Genomic DNA, 15,404 nt, shown 5'->3' with positions numbered 1-15,404 from the left:
TAGTAACTTACCATCTTACTGAATTCTATTCTATCACTTCAAGTCAGTCTTCAGTTAGGTGTTACAGATTCTCTTAGTGTGCAACCACTTGGCCTTCTTCAGTCTGAAATCCCCAAATATGAGCTAATCATTTCCCAGCTTAAAGTCATTCTCTTAAAAAGCTTGCTACTCTTCAAATACAATAAAATATACGATCTAAACTAATGTCACCCCCCCCACACACACACACACCCCATAGGTTGTGCCTTACTGCTTTAGACTCCGATCTCTCAAAGTTTTGCTTGTTCAGCGTGCTGATTACCTTTCAGCCTGACCTGTTATTATGTAAGCTTTTCCCTTGTACTGTTGACTCTGCCTGGAGGATGCCTTATTTCCTTCTTATAGTTAAATTTCATATTTTGGGATTCACTTTGAAAGCCTCCTCTAATCCCTTACCTAGTAGAAAATTCCCCTCCCCAGTGTCCCAATTGGCCTCAGTTTCTGTGGCACTTAACACACACCATTTAAATTCCTTTAAAGGAGGGGCTTGCGAAGAAGTGCAAAAATTAAATGCAACTGCGTGTCAATGTGTGGTGGCATTAGAGAGAAGTTTCAGGATTGCTCATCATTGTGTGCTAATCAAGACAGCACTCAGATATTGAAACAGGGATTGATCAGAGTGCTTGGTTGACTCCAGGCATTGCTTAGGCAGTGTCCCACAGCCCAGGAGCCAAATTAAGAAGAGACAGCTGCATTCTACATGATATAGTTCTTTACCAGTGATAAATTTGCACCCCTTGGAGAGAAGGATGATATCTGGAGACATTTTTCAATTTCACTACTTCAGCATCAGTGATGCTGCTGAATATACTACAATGCATAGAACAGACACATAAGTCTTTGGCCACCAAGACATAGTGATCCATTCTCAGTTCCATTGCCTACTGTTCTGTGAAGAACCACAAACACTATGCCTTGCAGAAGTCAGTAGACCAGAGAGAATCATAACTCAGCATTCTTTCTTTGAAAAGATTATAATTGCAGTAGAAGTTGAGTATTTGTCTATAACTAGACCTGTACAAACAGAAATTGAGTAACTTCAATTTTGTTTGCTTTTTAGATATAGGCCTCATGTATACTTTTGGAGATGGCCGACATGGAAAATTAGGACTTGGAATGGAGAATTTTACCAACCAGTTCTTTCCTACATTGTGCTCTAATTTTTTGAGATTTACAGTTCAATTGGTAAGGGTTTCTTTCACATTCCCTTGTGCATATTTTCATATTTCTAGATAGGAAACTTGTTAATTACATATATTTATATGAACATTTCATAAATGTAGCTAATAACTATAAGTAGATTTATAAGAACCCAATGGTAGACATCATACTACTCTGAAATATTTTTTCCAGTTTTGTACCCTCATGAACATTTTTTGTACAGATACTGGCTTTTCTGCTTCATCTTCACTTCTCTTGAAAACCAGGACTATACCATGCCTGTAAGCTTTGTGTCTCATGTAGCAAATACCCAGTAGATGGCCTTGCTCACAAGGCCAAATGCAGTATGACTGGGGAAGGTTGGACACTCCCAAACCCTGCACATGAAGAGACATTGTAATCAGTGCACAGTGTTGCTAATGATCTTCTGGCTGAACACTCAAATAAGAACCTCTCTTTGAAGTGCCATGCCACCATCAGCCTTCCTGATTCATTATCTCTAGGCTTTTTGCCAGCTAAGAGCTGTAGACATGTAAGTGCTGCTTACTTGGTAGTGCTCATAATGCTTCTCCAAAGACACTGTGTCTCATACTATGGAATACTTCTCTTATTCATTTGATACCTGTGATAGTTTGAGTTGCCAACTCAACACAATCCAGAATTACCTGGGAAGGGGGCTTTAATCAGGGATTGTCTAGATTAAGTTGGCCTGTGGACATGCCTGTGGGAATTTTCTTAATTGTGTTCAGTAAAGTCTGAAAACCCATCCTGAGTGTCGGCAGTCGCATTTCATATTCTGGGCCTTCCTTGTACTTCATAAAATGGAGAGAGCAAGCTGAGCACTAAATATCATGCATGCATTGCCCTCTGCTCCTGCCTGTGGAACTGATGGATTTAGTCGCTCGAGCTCTGCCACTGAGACTCTCTTGTTATGATGGGATTCACCCTGCACCCAAGAGCTGAACTGAACCCCTAAGTTGCTTTTATCACAGGGAGAAGAAGAGCAGCTAATCACCATTTAATGAAAGCTCACTATATAAAAGACCTATATATTAGGAATACAAATTATCCAGTGATGGACAAGATACCCACTGCTTACTTTTGGGAGAGGATACTTTTAAATAGATGTAATTTTAATCAAAGTCAGGTGCAGAGTATGCACTCTTCTAATATCACCAGGAAGAGCACTGCAAATGGCTAGAAGCTAAGTCTGAAAAACAGTATAGGCTCTTTTTTCATTAGCTTTTATTGATGACTTAAGACCTTTTATATTTAGGATTATTATTGAGATAGATTTGCTAATTTCTATAATTAAAATATAATTTTATCCCTTCTCCCCATCCTTCCCATGGCCCTGTCATCCAAATTTGCATCCTCTCCTTTATCCATTTTTACACATACATATAAACAAATAAGTACATAAGTATAACCTCCTTAAGTACATAAGTATAACCTCCTGAGTTGTTCATTGTTGCCTACATGGACATATTTGAGGGCTGGCCAATGGTATTGGATAAACAGTGAGGGCTCATTTCTGGAGAAGACTAATTCTCTCTCTCACTGTAGTCTTTAGTATAGGGTTTTTGTTAATATTTTTGTGAAAAGCATTTACTACTTAAAACTCATTAGCAGGTTTATCTTTCATTATTTTTTTTTTTTTTTGGCCTGCTTGTATTTTCTTCTAAAGACTTGTAAGACTTTAATTTAGAAAGTGTTCTTTGGGAGGCTTGGAGACATAATATCTTTTATTTTTGACAATATTATGATTGTATTCATCTCCTTAGTCTCTCATATCCTTTTCCCTCTCCCTCTCAATGCTTTCTTTTTTTCAACTAGCACATCTCTTACTCTCATGCCTTTTCTCAGTTCACTGAATTTAGGGTTGCAGGCATGAAAAGAAGCGTATGTATATGTATACTCATACATACATACATATTTTACATATGGGGAGTGATAGAACAGAGAAAATCCATGAGCCAGACAATCTTAGGAGCTTACCTCTAAGTTAACATCTTGTAGCTGATCTGACAACTTTTAGCCCATTTGTGTTTGATGTTAACATTAATTAATTAATTTTTCTGTGAATTTATGCTTGCAGATTGCCTGTGGTGGGTGTCACATGTTAGTTTTTGCCACCCCACGTCTTAGTGCACTGGAGGAATCTGAATTTGAAGAAGTGTATGAGCCTTTCCTAAGTACGGGTTCTATGCCCATTGGTGAACTCGCTCCAGGAACTCCACTGAATAGATCTTTATCAGCACGTCTGCGGCGAAGAGAGCGGGTACAGTTGTGGTCTAGTCTGTATGATAGTACTATCTACCACCACAAAGAAAACAGGAATGACTTTTCTTTTAAGTCAAAGGAGGGTCTTTTAAGATGAAAATGGTCAGAGATAAAGGCTTTTAAACTTTTGTAGTAAGTTCAGAGTTGATGTTAAAGAACACAAATTGGAAAATTCAAATTACCTTGAATAACCTTTGCTTATAATCATCAACAATTCCACACGTTTGTATAGATCTCCCTTACCTCAAAGTGAGTGGTCCCTTGATCTTTTCTTAAGCTGTATGTGGATTGAATATTTGTTACATGTTTTTTTAATACTATGGTAAGAACATTGCTGTCCATGGAACAGCTTTAAGAATGTACAAACAGTGTTAGTATAAGAGATACTGTTCTATTGTACAGCAGATGTGGGACATTCAATCGTTAGCATTATACGGCCTTCTGTTAGTTAAGCCTCCTAAGCAGTGGGAAGTTATAGATCATAATCAATGAGACGCGGGAAACAGAGAAATTGGTCCTTCACTTAAATAGAGAAAGTTTGCTACCAACTACATTTAGAGACTCTCTGTGCTTCAACATTGCTATATAAGTTACATGTCTTTGAAAACTATTTAAATACTGGAAAGCTTTGAAAATTATTTTAGGTTCTAAAATGTATTCCTTTTGAAGTAAAAGGTATATGTGAAATATTGAAGACTATCCCTGTCTTATGAGCAATATTTTGCCTCTCAGAGTAGATGATGAAATACAAACACACTCCCTAACACATGACAAATAGACTTTGCTAGTGACAGTTTAGGGTACCCAAGATACAAAGACCAAAATCCAGAAGGCTTTTGAGTCCTTGGGAATACTTATGTTCAAGTTGTGGACCATTGCCAGACTCTTAAGACTTTTGTCTTAAATATTTTTAATGACTATAGGAAAATGTGTGCAGATATTATATGTAACAATATTTGACAGTTTGTTTAACCTTCTTTTAAAGGAGAGACCCCCATGTTCCCCTTCAGTGGTGGGAACACTGCCTCCATTAGAGGGCACTTCTGCTTCTACTTCAGCTGCCTATTTTTCCCCCAGTTCAATCCCTTTCCGCTTGTCTATGGATAACTACCCAGAGAAAAGCCTCTCTGAATCCGTGGAGCCACTGGACTCAGGTAATGTTGGCCTGCTTTCAAAGGAAGTGGAACTTGCACTCCTGCCATTTTCATGCTTATCTCCAGATGTTTTGTCCTGGGCCAGGGACATAGGTCAGTGGTATAATTATAGCGCTTGCTTGATTTGGGTAAGTCCCTGAGAATCATTCTAAGAACTGGAAATAAATGAAACACCTATTTTTTTTCCAGTTTGTTATATTATCCTCCCCCTAGTTAGAGTGTGACATTTCTAATTGCAGCTGAAATCTGTGTACACCATACAACACGCACCACAGAAGCAACTCTGTGGAGCAATGGGTAATACACATAGAATCATTCTAGGCCTGCAAATTCCAAAACTTAGGTGGGAATATTGTCTTTATTTTGTGGCTAAGAAAAGCAAGGCTCAGAGAGACAAGGTGACTTTCCTACTGTCATTCAGCTGATGAATGTAGTAGCCAGGGTATAACTGGAAGTTCTGTACTGCCGCTGTAATTATCCACAGTTCATATGTGCTCCGGCATGGAGTTATGCACTTCAATCTAAATTGCATGGTAGGCCAGGTACTTCTAAACTATGGGACCATCTTAATTTCTCAAAGCCTTGGTTCCTTTATTTTTGAAATGGGTTTGATAATACTCAAAGTTCTGGCAAAATCACACAAAAGACAAAGGCCCTTGCTATGTATGACTGACAACCTAAGTTTGATCTCTGGAACCCACATAAAGGTTAAAAGAGAACTGGCCAATTGCATAGTTGTCTGACATGGCACATATGTACATATACATCATGTGTACACAATAAGAATAATTCAGAAAAGTTTTAAAATGCATAATTGAATAGATGTGAGGATTAAGTGAGATCTAGCATGTAAAATACCTGGTAATACATTCAATATCTCTATAAGCCCCGTTCTAAATATACCTAAGATCATTAATACCTCTACCTCATTACATATTACCTATAGATTTCATATTTTAAATTACAGTCCCAATTCATTTACTATACTCTGCTTTTTCTTCAGTCTTCAGATCATATATGTGTGTGTGTGTACATACATATGCGCGCGCACACACACACACACACACACACACACACATATATTTCACCTTTAACTATTCTGTACCTCTTCTACATAATTGTACTTGGAGATGTTACTGTATCTTAGGAGAATTTGTCTATTACTACAGATGTATACTTGAATGTAGCCTCACGAGCAAGAGATCAGAGAAACTGTAGTTTGGGAAATGGAAGCAGGTGAGATGGCTCAGAGGTTAAACACATTTGATGTGAAGGCCTGGTGCCTGAAGTTTACTCCTGCTTTCCACATAAAGGTGAAAAGAGAGAACTGACACCACAAACTTGTCTTCTGACCCTCACACACATACCATATCATGCAGGCACCCATATACACAGAACACATACACGCACACACGCACGCGCACACACACACACACACACACACACACACACACACACACACAGGCACATGCACACCAATAGTTTTAAAATGAAACCTAAGAGTTGAAGATGAAGCATGGTGGAAATGACTTTTTGTATCTTTGAGGAACCTAGGCAAATGACTGAATTAATAAAATTAATAAAGGGGGCCAGGGACCCTGAGCAGACATAGAATAGTCACAATAAGCAGGACATCGATAACGAGTTACTTACGTGCACCTCTCTCATGGGGTTCACTTTGAACATAAGCATCAACGTCAGATGGTGCTTTTTAAACTGTAAACATAAAAATATGAAGTCGGGAGGGAGCATGGCAAGAATTAGAGGGAAATGTGTGGAATAGAGATGATCATAGTTCATTGTATACATGTTTGACATTCTTAAAAAGAGAAATTTCAAAAACATTTAAAAATGTTGAAAGTAATAACAGATTGTACCAAGCAGTGTGCTCAGAGAAAGATGAGTTTATAAGTGTAGGAAAATTATTTCACACTTCAGGAACTTCTGACATATATCTTCAACATAAGCTGCTTCCTTCTATCTCTCTACTTCTTTGTTCTGTTAGTATTGGGCTTCCCTTTCTTCCCCTTCCACCTGTACCTCCACCTGTATCTCAGAATTCTATGCATCCTTCCATGTGCCATGAAAGTGAAATCTTTCCTGACTCCCAAGATCCATATTAAGGATTAACAGTTACTATTTCTGAATGAACACACACACACAAAAAAAAAAAAAACACACACACACACACACACAAAAAAAAAAAAACACACACACACACACACCATCTGTCACATACCTTAAATATATAGATCATTTAAGAACAGAAATAATTGGCAATTAAATTTTCTCTGGAACTAAGGTATAATGAACAATTTACATTTATTTACATTAATTACAATCAAATGAAAGGATTTAAAAAGAGAAATGAGTGATTACTGACATTTTTAATGGAGATTTCATCAGGGAGTACCCATAGATATCCAGGTGACCAGAAAGGACATAGTGGCAAATGGACAAAATATAAGTTAAATAGAGGTAATTGATTTAGAATTTTCTCCTTTGTGATATTACCAGTTTTTGAATTCCAAGTGCTTATACTAATTTTTCATTGCTACATTTTAAAATGCCCAAAATTTAAAAAGTCAAAATCATAGATATTTATTATTTGATACAACGTCTGAGAGTCAAGAATCCAGGAGCAGCTTTGCTGAACATTTTATGTTCAGGCTCTTTTATGGACTTGCATGTTAGATTGGATGGTAGTATCTGGAAGCTTGACTTCTAGATCATTCATCTGACCATTAGCAGGGCACTTCACATCCTTGACATATAGACTTCTCCAGAGGGATGTTCATAATGTAGCTTGTCCTAGAGCAATGAGTCCAAAGAGAGAAATAAGGCACACATGTGACTAAAAAGCTACAGACATGTCACAGTTAAGTCTACTTCATTTGATTGATCATGCACATAGAGCTCAACCCCATATCATATGCGTGGGGAGCTGTATTGAGATGAGAATACCAGGGGAGTGTGCATCACTGGGACTGTCTTAAGGCTAGCTGGCAGTACTTGATACATACAGCTCAACTGAAAAGTACTTATTCCAAAGGAGTAATGTTTTCAAGTCCTTGTAAATGAAATTGTTGCTACAAGTTGGCAACAAAGTAGTTAAACTTTCAATATGAGATTCGAAAATATGCTGCTACTATGAGTGACTGCTATTCATCTTCAACCACAAGGTTAAAGGGCCTTGCATGCAGTTACACCCATGATATATTGTAGAGTGAGTTTTTGTTCACTTGCTTTTCTCATTTGTGTTAGATCTGAGCCTGACATTTTGCTTTTATTAATTCAGATTATTTTGAGGATAAAATGAACAAAGAAACAGAGACAGAAAATTCTTCAGCAGTGGATTCAGAAAACCTTGGTGAAACTACTGATATCTTAAATATGGTAATTATTTCCTGTCTATTTATATCAAAGTTATGTGACTTTTAGTTCCTCGTGAACTTGTGTGTATATACCTTCTATATTCTTTTATGTGTAAAAAGCTGGTTTTGGTTACTATTTAATAGTGTATACTAATATTACTGGGTTTCACTGTACCATTTCCATACCTCCATAATCCAAGCTTTGATCATGTGTATTCACTCTTTAACCCTCTCTTACCCTACACTTACTCCCCTCTACCAATCTCCTCCCTTTTCCTTAACAGCCCACTTTCTGCTTTTGGGTTATCTTTCCTTTTATTTTCTGTTCATGAGAGAAAACAGGTCATATTTTTCTATGCTAGATTTATTTTGCTTAACATATGTCCTATAGTTACATTCATTCTCCTGAAAATGACATGAGTTAATTATTCTTTATAGCTTTTGTGTGTGTGTGAGAGAGAGAGAGAGAGAGAGAGAGAGAGAGAGAGAGAGAGAGAGGAGAGAGAATTGTCTTTATCCATTCATCTGTTGACAGAATCTCTAACATAGCTAATGACTTACTGTGATAAACATGGATATACAGGTCTCTCTTTTGTGTTCTCACTTCATTTCTTTCACATATGAACCTCAGACTAGTAGAATTAGATTATTTTGTTATTACATAATAGTTTTAATAATAGTAATACTTAATAATTGGTAATTTAATAATAGTTCAGTTCTTTTTAAATAACTAATAGTTCTATCTTTAGGTTTTTGAGGAACCTTTGTACTGTTTTTCACCATGGCTATCTTACTTTACATTCCTTTTTCTCTCTTATTTTATATATTTGGATTTTTTTTCTCTTTGGTTAGTTTAGTTAAGGTGTTGTCCATTTTGTTTATGCTTCAGTCACGTCATTGATCATTCAGTCATTGATCTTTTCTGCTGTTTGTTTAGTCTCCATTTCATTCATTTCTGCTCTGATCTTTATTGTGTATTATTTCTTTCCTTCTACTGACTGGATTTTGCTCTTCTTATTTTTCTGAGGCATTGAGATACATTGTTAATTTTTGTGATCTCTTTGGCTATTTTGTTTGTTTGTTTTCCTTCAGCACTCACTGCTATAACCTGTGGTAAACTAATTCCCATTTTCCTGAGGAACCACCATACTGATCTCCAAAATGGCTGTATGAGTTTGCACTCCCACCAGCAGTGGAGGAGTGTTCCCCTTTCTCCACATCCTCTCCAACATAAGTCATCATTGTGTTTCTAATGTTAGCCATTCTGGCAGGGGTCAGATGGTATCTCAAAGTTGTTTTCATTTGCATTTCCCTGATAGCTAAGGATGTGGAGCATTTTCTTAAGTGTCTTTCAGCCTTTTTGATTTCCTGTATTGGGAATTCTTCAGTTCTGTACACCATTTTTTAATAGGGTTATTTGGTGTTTTGTTGACTAGTTTCTTGAGTTCTTTGTATATTTTGGAGATCAGCCCTTTGTCGGATATAGGATTGGTGAAAATCTTACCAGTCTGTGGGCTGCCGTTTGGTCTTGTCCACTGTGTCCTTTGCTGTGTCCTTTGCCTTACAGAAGCTTCTAAGTTTTAAGAGGTCCCATTTATTAATTGTTTCTCTCAGTGTCTGTGCCCCTGGAGTTATGTTCAGGAAGCGTTCTCCTATACCAATTTGTTCAAGGGTACCTCCTACTTTCTCTTCTAAGAGGTTCAATGTGGCTGGATTGATGTTGAGGTCTTTGATCCATTTGGACTTGAGTTTTGTGCATGGCGACAGACATGGGTCTATCTTCAGTCTTCTACACACCCTCATCCAATTGTGTCAGCACCATTTGTTGAAGATGCTGTCCTCGCCCCATTGTATAATTTTAGTTTTTTTTCGAAAATCAGGTGATCATAGGTGCGTGGGTTAATATCAGGATTGTCAATTCGATTCTATTGGTCTACCTGTCTATTTTTATGCCAATACCAGGCTGTTTTCAGAACTATACCTATGTAGTAGGGCTTAAAGTCAGGAATGGTGATGCCTCCTGAAGTTTTTTTTTAATTGAATAGGGTTGTTTTGGCTATCCTGAGTCTTTTAATTTTTCCATATAAAGTTGATTATTATCCTTTCAAGGTCGGTGAAGAATTGCGGTGGGATTTTAATGGAGATTGCATTGAATCTGTAGATTGCTTTTGGCAAGATTGCCATTTTTACAGTGTTTATCCTACCTATCCAAGAGCATAGGAGATCTTTCCATTTTCTGGTATCTTCTTTAATTTCTTTCTTTAGAGCCACAAAGTTCTTATTATATAGGTCTTTTACTTGTTTGGCAAGTGTTACACCAAGATCCTGTATGTTGCTTGTGGCTATTGTAAAGGGTGATGTTTCTCTGATTTCTTTCTCCTCTGAAAAAAGTAGGGCTACTGATTTTCTTGAGGTTATCTTGTATCCTGCTAGTTTGCTGAAGGTGTTTATCAGCTGTAGGAGTTCCCTGGTAGAGTTTATTGGGTCGCTTATGTAAACTTCATATCATCTGCAAATAGAAACAGTTTGACTTCTTCCTTTCCAATTAGGATCCCCTTGATCTCCTTTTGTTGTCTTATAGCATTAGCTAGAACTTCTGGTAAGATATTGAAGAGATATGGAGAGAGAGGGCAGCCTTGTCTTGTTCCTGACTTTAGAGGAATCGGCTTAAGTTTCTCTCCATTCAGTTTGATGTTGGCAGTTGGTTTGCTGTATATTGCTCTTATTATGTTTAGGTATGTTCCTGTTATCCCTGACCTCTCTAATACCTTTATCATGAAAGGGTGTTGAATTATGTCGAAGGCTTTTTCTGCATCTAGGGAGATAGTCATATGGTTTTTCTTTTTCTGTTTGTTTATATGGTGGATCACGTTGATAGATTTCGTATGTTAAACCATCCCTGCATTCCAGGTATGAAGCCTACTTGGTCATGGTGGATGATTTCTCTGATGTGTTCTTGAATTCGTTTTGCCAGTATTTTATTGACTATTTTTGCATCAGGGTTCATCAGGGATATTGGTCTGTAGTTTTCTTTCTTAGTTGTGTCTTTGTGAGGCTTGGGTACCAAAGTTATTGTGGCTTCATAAAAAGAGTTTGGCAATGAACCTTCTGTTTCTATCTTGTGGAACAGTTTGAGGAGTAGTGGTATTAGTTCTTCCTTGAATATGTGGTAGAATTCTGCGCTGAATTCATCTGGCCCTGGACTTTTTTTGGTTGGGAGGCTTTCGATGATTGCTTCTATTTTATTGCCGGTTATAGGTCTATTTAAGTTGTTTTTGTTCTTGATTTAATTTTGGTAAGTGATAGTTATCCAGAAATTTGCCCATTTCCTTTGAATTTTCAATTTTTGTGGGATACAGATTTTCAAAGTATGACCTGAAAATTGTCTGGATTTCCTCTGTGTCTGTTGTTATGTTCCCCTTTTGTTTCTGATTTTGTTAATTTTCATGTTCTGTCTCTGCTTTTTTGTTAATTTGGATAAAGGTTTGTCTATCTTGTCAATTTTCTCAAAAAAACCAACTCTTCGTTGCATTGATTTTTTGTATTGTTTTCCTGGTTTCTATTTTGTTGATTTCAGCCCTCAAGTTGATTATTTCCTGGCGTCTACTCCTGCGGGGTGAATTCGGTTCTCTGTGTTCTAAGGCTTTAAGTTGCTCTGTTAATTCTCTTATGTGACTATCCTCTGTTTTCTTCATATGGGCACTTAGTGCAATGAACTTCCCTCGTAGCACTGCTTTCAAGGTGTCCCATAAGTTCAGGTATGTTGTATCCTCATTCTCAATGAATATTAGAAAGTCCTTAATTTCTTTCTTTATTTCTTCTTTGACCCAGGAGTGGTGCAAATGCACATTGTTCCTTTTCCATGAGTTTGGAGGTTTTCTGCTATTTGTGTTGTTGTTGAATTCCAATTTTAAAGCATGGTGGTCCGATGAGATACAGGGGACTATTCCTATTCTCTTGTATCTGTTGAGGTTTGTTATGTCACCTAGTATGTGGTCGATTTTAGAGAAGGTTCCATGTGGAGCAGAGAAGAAGGTATATTCCTTTGTCTTTGGATGGAATATTCTATAGATGTCTGTTAACCCCAGTTGAGACATAAATTCTGTTAATTCTTTTCTTTGTTGAGTTTCTGATTTGTGGTCCTGTCTAGTGTTGAGAATGGTGTATTGAAGTCTCCCACTATAAGTGTGTGAGGTTTTATATGAGCTTTGAGTTTAAGTAGTGTTTCTTTTACGAATGTGGGTGAGTTTGATTAGGGGCATAGATGCTCAGAACTGAGACTTTGTGTTGATGGATTTCTCCCGCGATGAATATGAAATGACCATCTTCATCTCTTTTGACTAATTTTGTTTTGAAGTCTAACTTGTTAGATATTAGGATAGCTATGCCTGCTTGCTTCTTATTTCCATTTGATTGGAAAATCTTTTCCCAACCCTTTACCCTGAGGTAATGTCTATTTTTGAAGCTTAGATGTGTTTCTTGTATGCAGCAGAAGGATGGATTCTGTCTTCGTATCTATTCTGTTAGCCTGTGTCTTTTTATAGGTGAGTTAAGACCATTAATGTTGAGGGTGAGTAAGGACCATTGATTGTTGATGCTTGTTTGATTTAGGTTTGTTGTTGGCAGTGGTGTTGTGAATATATTAGTTCTGTTTTACCCTTGGTTTCTGGTGTAGTTGGATTATCTGTTGCCTACATTTTTGTGGGCGTAGTTACCTTCCTTGGGTTGGAGTTTTCCTTCCAATACTTTCTGTAGGGCTGGATTTGTAGATACGTATTGGGAAAACCTGGTTTTGTCATTAAGTATCTTGTTCTCTCCATCTATAGTGATTGAGAGTTTTGCTGGATATAGTAGCCTAGGCTGGCAATCGTGTTCTCTTAATACTTTTAGAACATCTATCCAGGACCTTCTGGCCTTGAGGGTTTCCATGGAGAAGTCAGGTGTAATTTTGATAGGTCTGCCTTTATATGTTACCTGTCCCTTTTCCTTCGCTGCTCTTAATATTCTTTCTTTATTTTGTATGCTAGGTGTTTTGATTATTATATGTCGAGGGGTCCTTTTTCTTTGGTCCAGCCTATTTGGGGTTCGGTATGCTTCTTGTACTTTCATAGGCATGTTCTTCTTCAGATTTGGAAAGTTTTCCTCGATTTTGTTGAATATGTTTTTGGCACCTTTGAGCTGGGCTTCCTCACCTTCCTCTATGTCTATTATTCTTAGGATTTGTTGGATTTATGATTTTCTTTGGTCGATGAATCTATTTCTTCTAGTTTATCTTCTGCCCCTGAGATTCTCTCTTCCATCTCTTGAATTCTGTTGGTTATGCTTGTGTCCGTAGTTGCCGATTTTTTGCCCAGCTTTTCAATTTCCATCCTTCCTTCCGTTTGTGTTGCCTTTATTTTCTCAATTTCAGTTTTCAAGTCTTGAACCGTTTCCTTCGCCTGGTTAATTGTTTTTTCTTGGCTTTCTGTACTTTCCTTAAGGAATTTGTTCATTTCTTCCACTTTTTTGTTTGTTTTTTTTCCTCCATTTCTTTATGGGATTTTCTCACATATTCTTTGAGGGCCTCTATCATTTTTATGATGGTAATTTTTAAGTCGTTCCCTTCTGCTTCCTCTGCTTTGTTGTTGTGTTCCATTCTAGTTGGTGTAGATTCCCTAGATTCTGGTGGTGTTATGCTTGTCTTTTGTTGTTAGGTGTTTTCTTGTATTGCCTTCTTCCCACAGCTTCTTCCAGTAGGTGTTGGTGGGGTCTCGCCCTCTCTCTATGGTACTTGCCCGGTGGGCTTATGTGGGTCTGAGATTCAATATCTGTAACTCTGTGTGGTCCAAGCTCTCTAGGAGGTTTCTCCGCAGACAGGGACCCAGGGATGGGGTCAAGGGTGAGGATCCAGTAGAAGATGCCAGCTGGTAGTCACAGTGGTCCAGCAGAGATAGGCAGATCTCTGGGAGGGGCCCCGGACTCCAGCAGAGGACTGGAGGTGGGGTCAGAGACCAAGCAGGTGGAAATTACTGGTGGTCCCTCGTGGATAGTCAGGTCTCCTTTGTTCTCCGAGAAGTCTTGGAAGTAGGGTGTTGGCTCCACCCTCTGTCCCAGTGCTCAACCAGGGCAGCAGGACCGTGGGTAGGGTAGGGGGGTAGGCTCGCGGTGGGGATGGGTGGGGTTGTATAAGAGCTGCAAGGGTGCTCTCGATGGGGACAGGAGACAGGAGCAGCAGGATCAGGGGCACGCTGATAAATCTCTTATTCTAAATTATTTGCCTTTAAATGTAATCAGGTGTTTCCTCTCATAACTTGTTTGTTTGTTGTTGATTGCTTTTTTAGATGTGATCTCATTCTGTAGCTATTCTGTCTTAGAATTCACTCTGAAGTTCCATCTGGCCTTGAAATTACAATGGTGTAAAGGCCACAACCTTCATAGTATATTTCTATGTTGAGATTTGCACATTTGTTGGAATGGATGTGGGTTACACTATTATGTCAACCCGCCTCAGTTAGTACCCCTTTCCTTCTATGTCTTGAGGTATCAGTTTGTTCTGTAGTATTGAGTTTAGTTGCAATTAGACTTCCTGCTGTGAAGTTTATGTGGAATATTTAGCAGTGATCAATAAGTTTTGACATGATGTGTACAATGTATGTGAGTCTGTGCACATAACTGGTTATCATGAAGAACCTTATACAACTCCTTGGTTCTCAAGTTTCTGAAAGTTGGATTCCTGAGGCTCCTATTTTTAAGGAAAGCACCTTCCTTTCCACTCAGCATTGCATTCTAATTTCCCACTGCACATAATTCTCAGAGGGATTGTGTCAGAATCTCTTCCCCCAGACCAACCTGACTCTAGGCTGCTGCCTACCAAACTAATACAATATTGCCTGGAAACTGTTTCGTATCTTTTGCTTGTGAGACATAACCAAACATGCACCCATTCCACACATGGAACTTACAACAGACCAAATATACAATACCACCAAATTCCAACTTGATAAACCGATGGTTTATTGTGGGCTACTTGCAGGAATGTGTGTGATGGGTTTGCAAATGCATAGATGACTCCAAGGTCATCTATGAAAATCACTGAAAGTCCCATCCTAGTACATGTGATGCTGCCCAAAAATTACCTCCTTGTAACCCCCTGTATTGTTTGAAGGCAACTCAACAGGTCAGAGAGCCTCCTCTCACCAGTAGTCTTTACTGCTTATATCACCTGGAAGGGGGGAGTATGTAATCTTGCATGTTTCAGTGACTTCTTGAGACTTGTGATTTGTTTAATTCCCAAGTCTTAGTGACCTTCCCTTCAAGATGGAATGCTTCAATTGGAAATCGCTACACAACATGGTTGCAAAGATAGGAAAATATAGGAACCTTCATTTCTCAGAGCAGTTAAGCATAGACAGTA

The 15,404-nt window shown here is 38.2% G+C and overlaps 1 protein-coding gene across 1 annotated transcript in view; it reads left to right on the top strand.

Annotated features, from left to right (window-relative positions):
• Positions 1 to 15,404, top strand: part of Rpgr (retinitis pigmentosa GTPase regulator) — a 51,758-nt gene that overhangs the window by 14,791 nt on the left and 21,563 nt on the right. The window contains exons 9-12 of the mRNA XM_051177932.1: positions 1,100 to 1,224; positions 3,299 to 3,481; positions 4,469 to 4,637; positions 7,936 to 8,033. Coding sequence (XP_051033889.1) covers positions 1,100 to 1,224; positions 3,299 to 3,481; positions 4,469 to 4,637; positions 7,936 to 8,033 — 575 coding nt within the window. The remainder of the gene's footprint in view (positions 1 to 1,099; positions 1,225 to 3,298; positions 3,482 to 4,468; positions 4,638 to 7,935; positions 8,034 to 15,404) is intronic.

Source organism: Phodopus roborovskii, unplaced genomic scaffold (assembly GCF_943737965.1).
Source record: "Phodopus roborovskii unplaced genomic scaffold, PHOROB, whole genome shotgun sequence".
Classification (NCBI taxonomy): Eukaryota; Metazoa; Chordata; class Mammalia; order Rodentia; family Cricetidae; genus Phodopus; species Phodopus roborovskii.
Note: the sequence above shows the minus strand (reverse complement) of the source record. Positions and strands in the feature narration are given on the sequence as shown.